The sequence below is a fragment of the Setaria italica genome, chromosome II (genome assembly GCF_000263155.2).
Source record: "Setaria italica strain Yugu1 chromosome II, Setaria_italica_v2.0, whole genome shotgun sequence".
Lineage (NCBI taxonomy): Eukaryota > Viridiplantae > Streptophyta > Magnoliopsida > Poales > Poaceae > Setaria > Setaria italica.
In genome coordinates this window covers 22834806-22844530 of record NC_028451.1, presented here as the reverse complement: position 1 = coordinate 22844530, position 9725 = coordinate 22834806, and the positions used below count along the sequence as shown (strand labels likewise).

Sequence of the window (9725 nt, the reverse complement as noted above, 5' to 3'; positions counted from 1 at the left end):
CCTCAAAAGCCTATTCTTGTGATGTAGGGATTTCCCATGTTTAAAAATGGTGCTCTAAGAATTTCTATATACACGAAAAATGCTCTAGGAATAGGTAGCATTAATGTTTCAAAATGCTCAAGGACCATCCTAGTAGTTCCAATAAAATATTGCAACTTGCGGAGGTCGGAGAAAGTCGAGAAAAAACTGAAATCAAAAGGGTATATACAATAGTATCGTGCTGGTGTTATTATTAATCAAAATGAAATGTAGGGAACAGTTCAATAGACAATAAGTAAGGGCAAACGAAGTTAGAATTTTCAAATAAAAATAGTGAAATATGTAACATTTTCATTTCATATTGCAAATCATCGTTTGACTGAGCTATTGCAACATTATTGCCCATGATAAAAAATTATCGTGCCCTTGGACAACAGTCACAGCATGACCACAGATTATCCTCAAATGTAAACTGATGGTAGTTAAGCATAGAGCAACCGATAAGGAATGGAAATTGTTGAAAAGGAAATTCCACATAAACTTATTAGCATGTATACGTGCACAGCTGTCTTCATATTTAAAAGTTAGACATACAAAATAACAAATAGGGTGGAAGAGAAGGAAAAACCTTACCCCATTGGCAACCAAGCATTGATGTCTATCATACACTTGTAGCCATAAAATCATCTAAAAGCAGACTCAATGAAACAAGATCAGCTATGCCTAAAAAAAAGCACATTCAAAAATCTAAACTTAATACAACCAGCCATCACACTCCACTGAGCCACAAAGGCATTTTTTCTTCTTGATGTTACCATTGGCATCATGTACCTGATCTATTTTATAGTTGTAGTGGTATGCTAGTTCTTGACGGGGTCGAATATCATCGCAAGCAAAGAACATGACATGAGGCACACTGATGTCTTCATGATCATAGAGGACGTTTTGTGCATAGAGGTTGGGGGTGCAACTATGATTGATAAATTTTGCGAAGTTCCCCATCTCTGAAGCATCAACAGCAAATCCAGCTTCATCATCTTTACCCGGACCCTTCTGAAGTGAGGGTATTGATCTTGATAGACCCTCCCAAAGAGATTCATCATAATAATTGTGTCCAATAGCAAATAAGTACTCGTCAGTCGTCCTTTTTTGTGCCTCCTCATCCTCCAACACTTCCCCTATATATTCACAAACAAAGCTTCCAGATGGTATGAAGTCAAGAGTTCTCACACCCCAACCCATTGATTTTGTTTTGAAGACTTGCAGCCGAAACTTGAGGCCATGTTGGCCAACTCTGTTGCGACATGTAGGAGGGCACTTGCAAGAAGGCCCACACTCATAAACTAGAGGTTTTGCTTCTACAATGCGGCCTTTATCATTGAAAGGGATTTCTCCACCATTTTTCACAGCACATGCACACTTTTTTGAGTCTGAGCATCCGCCTACACAACCACAACCTGCTGGTGGAGTTGGCCGATAGTTACGGGGATATTGAAGGCGTGAAATGTAGCGATAGGGCATTGGGCACTCATTGGATATTTTGTTAACAACAGATACAGGGACCCTCTCCAATCCTCGGGATAGATCTTTGATGATGACACTATCATTTGGTCCAGATTTTCCTGATTGCAGAATTTCTTTGATGTCAATGTGTTTCTGTCCTTCAATCCTTCTCAGTCGGAACATATATACATAACGGTCTCCATGCTCTTTCTCCCTCCAGTACTTCTCAACATGGTATAAACCGCCATATATATAAGTAGGAAACTTCTTTTTTCCATTAGCAGTGGTGAACCCATGAATAACACGGACTGGTATATTAGTGTCCATACTCTTTTTAAGTGCCAGGTTGGTACCCTCTATCTTCTGATTGACTGTAACTGCCACCGAACCAGTATACACCAAGACATCCAGATTATACTTGATGTCAGAAGATTGTGCATAAGATACAATGCTAATAGCGACACTGGTCCCATCATGGTTCTTGGTATGATCAATACCTAACCGGTGTGGGCGATGGAGACCAACAACACAAAGCTCTACCCTCAAATGAAAGATATCACCAGGATATATTCCAGGCACACTGCCAATGTATTTCTTATCATCACACTCTGTGGAGAACCGCTCCCTGAAAATTCTGTAAGCCTGTAGATCAGGTCGCACGTTAAGCACTTCTTCCCTCGAATTGTCTTCTTCTTCATCCAAAAGATCCCGATAAATTAACCGGAAATCCTGTAGAGACCGCATGATGCTTTCTCTAACGATGACACCTCCATTATTTGGCATTGCTTTATCCTGATCATCATTATTGGTTTTCCTCTTCTTATATCCAGAACCAGTCTCATTTTCACCTTTTACAGAGAAGTCACGCATAGCTGAAACTCTAACACCAGAATGAGCACTTGCATAATACCGCACACTGCTTCTAGTTGCTGGAGCGCACTGTGTTGAACTGTCATCAAACCTGAATACTGGAAGATCAGGAGATCCATTATCGGAGCCAAAAGCTTTGGAGAATGATCGCTTGTACCCAACCTGGAATCTCCATGGCACGACTGCCTTCCGCCCCTTGCGGCAATATATTCCATTACCATTGTTACCAGGAGTTGCCAAACTGCAACCTTTGGCTGCTGCATTACTCTTCTTGGCCGCCCCATCATCCGTACCACACTCCTTTGCAGTGTGACAAGCGGAATCTCCCAACCCAACATTTCTCTCTGGGTCCTCCAACCTGAGATCTGAAGCAGAACAACCATTGCTCTTTAGTCGAGTCTGATCCACAAAAGACTCCTTCAAACCCTGGGAAAAGCTCTTCTCCACTCCTACATTGCTTCCAACCTCAGGTTCACGAGCTGGTCCATCACCGGTACCCCCTAAATCCTGTGTGCCAGCATCCTTCACACTACCATCACAATTGGAGCTCCCCAAATTGCAGTCCTCACCAGTTTCGACACCGATGTTAGCGCCCCTGCTATTTTCAGCACCTTCCAATCCGGAGCTCTTCACCCCGCCGTTGCCCAGATTGCAAGCATTTCCAGGTACAGGGCGACCCCCATTATCCACACCAGGGCTCTTCAAACTCTGACTAGGAGTGCATCCTTCCGATTGCTGCTCTCCTCCACCAACTCCCCCGCTCTTGCCGCCGCTCGGCGCCCCACCCGATCCGCAATTTTCCGCGTCCCGGACGCTGACGCTCTCACCGCCGGCGTTCGGCGCCCCACCCGATCCGCAGTTTTCCGCATCCGGGTCGCCGACGGTCTCCCCGCCGCCGTCGCTGGGCGCTGCGGCGGCGGCGTGCTTGAGCGGCTCCCTGACGAAGCCGCGCTGGAAGCGCCAGGGCACGAGCACCTTGTACCTCCTCGGCCCGGCCGCCCTCGGTGGCACCGCCGCCGCCCCCATCTCCATCCGCCGCCGCCTCTGCTCGGACTCACCCGCCGGCCCCTCCGAAATCCTCTGCCCCCTGGACGCGGATTGAAAAAACAGAAACATGCGATGCCTAAGGTCCCAGGACGAATCGGACGGAAGGGGAAAAACCAAGCGGGCGAAGAGCCGGTAGGCCGGAGGTCTCCCCGATACGTACCTGGAGGCGGCAACTACCCGCCGCGCGGGCGAGGCGGGGCGGGGTGGGGCGGTTCCGGGACGGGCGGGGAGTAGAGAGCGGCGGTACTGGTGGAGGATTTCCTTCCCGTAACGGTGGAGCAGACAGCAGAGAGGGGGCTCGGCTGGGGCAGTGGGTCTTCCTCTTCCCCTCTCAAGGCCCTCAAGGCTCAAGCAGTCAAGCGATGATGAAAGGGTCGCGCGGCGATGGGCTCTGGCCGAGGGGAGCCGGGCGCAGTGGTGGAGTGACTTGTTGCTGAGCGCCTGTTCTGATCGGCTGCGGTTTTATGGCGTTGCATTAAAGTTACAAAAGGATCCAATTTTATTTTGTGTAGTACGCGCTACGCGGTGGGTGGGTGAGTTCTCCGATTTGGTCCTGGACTGGCTCAGGATTGAGGAGGATTTGGCCCTGTTCATAGATTTGGAAGTCGGATCGCGTTAAATTGTTTTTATTATGCTGTGTCGTGTAGATTGTCTTTATAAACACAACGACCTATTGTAGTTAGAAGGATTTTCCTTTCCTCGCAAAAAAAAGAAAAAAATTCCTTGATATTGAATGAATTGGTACATATTTCCCAATAAGAAGTTATTGATACAAAATATATCTTAAGATCGTGCCAAACAATTTGTATACGACAAAAATATTTAGTCTTTTTTGGGCATCTGGCTTGTTAGAACCACAATTATTTTAGCTATGTTTTTCCCTTCTCAAGAAAACTAGAGAAATGAGCGATTAGCAGGCTGACCATCGAGGGCTTTAATTGCACTTGCACGCTTCTCTTTCCAGTGACGGATGTGATAGTTCCTGGTCGATTGAAAAATTAGGTCATGTTTAGTTCCCTCCAAACTCCCAACTTTGATACTATGCAAAAGGAAGATTCCCCATCACATCAAACTTGCGGTACATGTATGGAGTACTACATGTAGACGAAATCAAAAACTAATTGCACAGTTTTGTTGTACTTTGCGAGACGAATCTTTTGAGCCTAATTAGTCAATATTTGGACAATAATTCACAAATACAAACGAAACGCTACAGTGTTGCTACAGTAATTTTGGCACCCCAAAGTTGGGCAACTAAACAAGGCCTTAGTTGAGTGCCAATGTGTTGCTAGGCTTTCAAATAAGTAAAGGCGCGCTTTAATTGCACGCTTCTCTTTTAATTGACGGATCTGCTGGTCAACCGAAAAATAAGTGAAAACTAGTTGAGTGCCAATACACCTACTCCTTGTCCCTTAATATCTGTCGCCGTGGGAAGCGTGCTGGTCAAACTTTAAGTTTGACTACACTTGTAGAAAATATTAGCAATATTTATATTTTTAAATAAATTTATTATGAAAATAGATTTAACAATCTATCTAATGATACTAATTGTGTATCATAAATATTAATATTTTATTATATATATTTGGTCAAAGTTGATTACGTTTGAATTCTCAGGAAGCGAGAACGAGAGAGATAATAAGGGGTACGTTGCTAGGCTTCCAAATAAACGAAGGCGTGGGCAACCAGAGGAGCACAAGTTCCATTGATGAATGATCATTCTTTTCGAGAATAATTGATGAATGATCCAGGCGATGGTTTCCTAAAAACAAAGGGAGCGCAGTAGCGTTGCCCGCCTGAGTTTTGCAAAACATGGCGCCGGGTTATAGAGGCTTAGAGCAAAGCGCTCACGCTGCTCCCGTCTATATACAAATCCATGAGCCAGTGATAATCTGCTTGTGGCATCACGTTAATTAATGAGCCGTGCTCCTCCGGTATGAGAAAACGAGAAAAAAAGATAGTCCTTGTAACCGATGGAAACCGCTGCCAGTTCCCCCTGCTTCGCGGGGGCTGTAACAGATGATTTGTCGTGTGGTGGACGCAGAGTGCATGCCGGACGCGTTGGCGTTGCCGACCGAGTTTTGCAGGCCGGGCAGATAGTCTCAGTCAGTCAGCACAACGGCATGCGCCGGGATGTGTAACCACGCAGGTTTTGGCTTTGCTCGGCTCAGGCACTCGTCAGTCGTCACGATCCCAACAGTAATTTGCTGGACCCGTCAATTCCGTTGGACGATGCCGCCGCTTGCTCGTGCAGCCGTGCTTCGTCTCTACTCGGATGCGATTTCCTTTTACTCCTGGCAGGCATGTGCACGCACGAGGCATACGACGCACCAGGACGAGACTACCAGAGAGGAAGGTAGCTGCGTCTGCGTGCGCGAAACACCGTGGAAACGTGTGGTTGGTTGCCTGGTGATCCTACCTACTGCCTCAACCAGATCGATCGGGTGATGAGCATACTATACGGAGAGTGCACATTTTATATCGTTCCCCTTTCGATTCTTTCGATCTCCAGATGTGAACAACAACAAGAAAAGAGCATTATATATAGGGCACCTTAGCAAGCTAAAGCTAATTAAGCACTAGTAGTCGACAGCAAACCAATCGCACACTCCATGCTTGCTTCCAAGCAAGCACGCCTGTACTGTACACGGGCAAGTGGACACACACGGCTGCTTGCTTGGAAGCAATCTCTGTACCCGTCTCTACGCAGCTAGCTGCTGCTGAGAACTACCGCTGGCGCTGCTGCTGGTGGCGCCGTCGTCTTCAGACAGGCAGCAGCTGTGCAGCCTTGGGCCGGCGGCAGCAGGAGTCGTCATCGTCGTCGGCGGCGGCGTCTTGCCCAGCTCCAGGGACAGCATCTCGGCCTGGAGGACGGTGCAGTAGTGCCCAAACGTCTCCGGCGACACGTTGAGGTCGAACCCGACGGCGAACAGGAAGTCCACCTCCAGGTAGTTCATCTCCGGCAGGCTGATGCCGCCGACCCTGGCGAAGTAGGCGTTGTTGTAGCGCCTGCGAGAGGTAACGCGTAGCCGTCAGGTCGAAGCTTGTCTTCAGAAAATTCAGAACCAGGCTTATTAGTAGTGCCTGCCAGCAGTGGGCTACCTGACATGCACCAAACGTCCAAACCAGATGGGCCAAGGATAGGCATCACCGAACCAATTCTTTTTAGAATGTCAAATGGCCAGTTGAGTAATGGTTTGAGACTTAAGCGAAGATAGATGTCACTCCGATGGACAATTGGGTAATTTGCTTGTGAATGGGACAGTAGGGTTCAGTTCAGATATGATGCTCTTGGCAGGAGAGAATTGGGCCACTGAGCATCAGCATGGGGCAAGTTGCCAATGTCCCAGTCTAATTCTATCGCACAACTTGGCCAATGGGTTAAATTCCAAAGCGAGGAAAGGTTGTGAGAGGGACATGAGGGTGAGGACTGAGGATCTTTATCCTATGTTTTTGGGCCCCCAGTGCATCTGTGGCTGACTTGGCTGTATGGAAGGAACTGGATGAGCATATTTTCTTTGTTGGGCACGCATAATTTTCCCCATATATTATAACCTTAAAAAAGGGGCCAACTCAACCTCAACAGAGGATAATTAGATAATACTTGGTGTAGGCTTAGTACACAAAGTTGCTGCACTTTTCAATGGTCAGTCTCTCAAATGTAACGTGTGGTGTTGTCATAGTTGCTGCATTTTTCAATTGCCAGTGCATAGAATGCAGGTACAGCAAGTACCAGTTAGAATTTAGGCAGCAAGTTGTTGAGCTCTGTTCCTTGAAGAATTTGCTCTGCTAACGCATCCTACTTGGCTTTGGATTTTCAGAACTGATGGCTATCGTATCTCATCAGAGAATTCCATATCCAGAAGACCCAATTCACCAATCCTATTTGTCATGGCTTCAATAGAAGCCGTCTGCATTATGACATCGACACCGATTTGAGAGTGGACAAAACTCTGTTAGTACACTATTCCAAAGCTGGGGTTCACAACTTCACATGATAGTGTTAACTCTCAAATCTCAACTAATACCTGGACGACAGTGGTTTATACATACTACCTTGCAAAAGTAAGCAAGATAGTACTGTTGTTGCGTATGAAGACTCTGTATTTCTTAGTAACTGTATCCGAATTCCTCTCGTAGCCTACCCAACTTCTGCCTCCTGAACTTCATACAGTTCAAGGACACGGATCCTACATTTCTGCTTGTGGGCTGTTCCGGCTGTTGCTGTAAGGTGAGAATTCAGGTGTGGAGCACAGACCAGAAACAAAACTGAGCAGCAGTACCGCCAGAAATGGAATAATTCGATCGTGCGCGTGATATGATCGTATTAGAAACCAAAGCTATGATCAGGGGATCAGGCGTGAAGCGAGAACACTCACACGTCATCCATGAACTTGACGGCGGCGAGCACGGCGGTGATGAGGAGGCGGTGGACGCTGTACGAGTCCACGGCGAGCGCGCCGCGCCCGCGCCGGCCGCGGCGCAGGAGGCGGTCGAGGTAGACGTACGCCACCACGTAGCACGCGGGGCTGCACCCGGCGAACCGCGCGATGCGCGCCATGTACGAGCGCACCGAGATGTCGGGCCTCGCCGTGGCCCGGAACGCCGACGCCGGTGCCGGCGACGTCGCCGCGGACGCCGACGCGGCCCCGGCGGCGAGCTCATCCGCCGCCGCGTCGTTGCGCTCCACGACGCGCTCCAGCAGCGCGGAGAGGACGCCCACCACCCGCGGCGCGCCCGCGAGCTCCTCCTCCTCCTCCTCGGCCATGACGCGGTCTCTTGCCGTCGTGGCCTTCTAGACGCTGTGTGTGTGTGCAGGTTCTTGCGCTGGTGGAGAGGGGGTGGACTTGATGCTGGGCGAGCTCAAGAGGTCCTCATATAAAATGGAGGGAAGACGGTTAAAAGACTGAGCACCTATTCAGGGTGTAGAAAAAGTTTGCAGCAATTTTACTGGAATTTGTACTGAACTTTTTTTATGTTGTTGAAAGTAAGAGTCGGCATCAAGGTTGGCGGCGGTAGAGATTTCCAGCGTTTCGTTCCTCACTGTATTCCGATTTCAGTCCCTAGTTCTGAATAGAACAGTAAAAAAAATTGAACTGCTTGCAGGGTAAAATGGGCAGAAATACACAATCCTAAGAGAAGTCCATTATCCAAAGAGAAGTGCCTCCAAAGACAAGTCCATTATCCACTTCTGTGGACCTTTCTCTTATTTCTTTCGCTTTCATTTTTTTAGAATGGAATATTCCTTGCACGTCTTTGATAGGCGGCTCTAAATATGGCTGGTTGTTGATTTGTTTGGTAGTAGCTTGGTGAGGTAAAGAGTACCAAAATTCTTTCTTTACCACCTGAGTTGCACGCTCGGTTGTTCTTACTTGAGATTGGTTCATTAGGGGTGTCACATTCGTGTCAAAATGGTGAGATGTGACGCTCCAAGATTGACAAAATGGACAGGTACACCTGGATCAAGATCCGAGGTGTAAAACAAAACGCATCTTCTACACGATTTCAGTCAGTTAAAGTGTTTTCCCATGCTTCTTTTATTAATCTTCCATGCTTATTTTTTAAAAAATATCTTTGTTTTAAAACATATATACATAATTAATTTGGTGGACGTGTCAATCACATGCCCGCGGCTCTGTTTCTCTTCACAAAATTCTTCAGCTGGAAATGGTGATCACGTCCTATGAAAGGTCAAACACTAGAACGACCAAGACCAATAGCGTGACACCAGCGCGTATCAGAACATGCCTTCTACTAAATCCCAACGGTGCCTCGCTTTCTAGCGTGCGCCTCCAGTCACTGCATGCAGACCGCTTTTTCTAATGTTGCTGGAGTATGTGATCTGTCTCTGCCAATTTCGAAAAAAAAAATCAGTACCAATAAACAGTTGTTACGTACCAATATCTTTTGTATTGTTTAGGAGTTAGCCCTACATGTTGTATCCCTTTTAAATGTTGGGTTCCTTGCCAACTACTTCTGGAGATTAGAGCGAGGGTCTAGATCATGTCCTGGCGTCCTTGTCTGTATTATTGTCCAGGACATAGACTCAATACACTCAACCGTATGTAATTTGCATCCGGAGCTGTAACTCTATTCAGGAAAATATGTCGATAAAATAGGCACCTGACCACCTCTTTTTCGCCTTTTGTATGGTCACTGTTTGTTCATCACCAACCTTTGAACGATTCTGATCATTACTTTAGGGCGCTGCACCTTAATTTTAATTTGAATGCAGCCAGGTGACTGCAACTACCCCTGTGTAGTCTCTTAGCGAGCCCCCACATGCTTTAGTTCACATTGCTATGAGCAATCTGCTGACAAATGAG

The 9725-nt window shown here is 47.1% G+C and overlaps 2 protein-coding genes across 2 annotated transcripts; both read right to left on the bottom strand.

Moving 5' to 3' along the window:
* Window positions 1-493: 493 nt before the first annotated feature.
* LOC101757366 (histone-lysine N-methyltransferase, H3 lysine-9 specific SUVH5) lies at window positions 494-3840 on the bottom strand. Its single transcript, XM_004956370.2, has 2 exons — window positions 3560-3840; window positions 494-3439 (listed from the first exon to the last, which is right to left on the bottom strand). The coding sequence occupies exon 2, from the start codon at window positions 3382-3384 to the stop codon at window positions 733-735; it is 2652 nt and encodes an 883-aa protein (XP_004956427.1). The 5' UTR covers window positions 3385-3439; window positions 3560-3840; the 3' UTR covers window positions 494-732.
* Window positions 3841-5862: 2022 nt separating this feature from the next.
* On the bottom strand, window positions 5863-8310 carry LOC101756965 (cyclin-P4-1). The gene is made up of 2 exons (XM_004956369.3): window positions 7779-8310; window positions 5863-6408 (listed from the first exon to the last, which is right to left on the bottom strand). The coding sequence occupies exons 1-2, from the start codon at window positions 8165-8167 to the stop codon at window positions 6102-6104; spliced, it is 696 nt and encodes a 231-aa protein (XP_004956426.1). The 5' UTR covers window positions 8168-8310; the 3' UTR covers window positions 5863-6101.
* Window positions 8311-9725: the final 1415 nt, after the last annotated feature.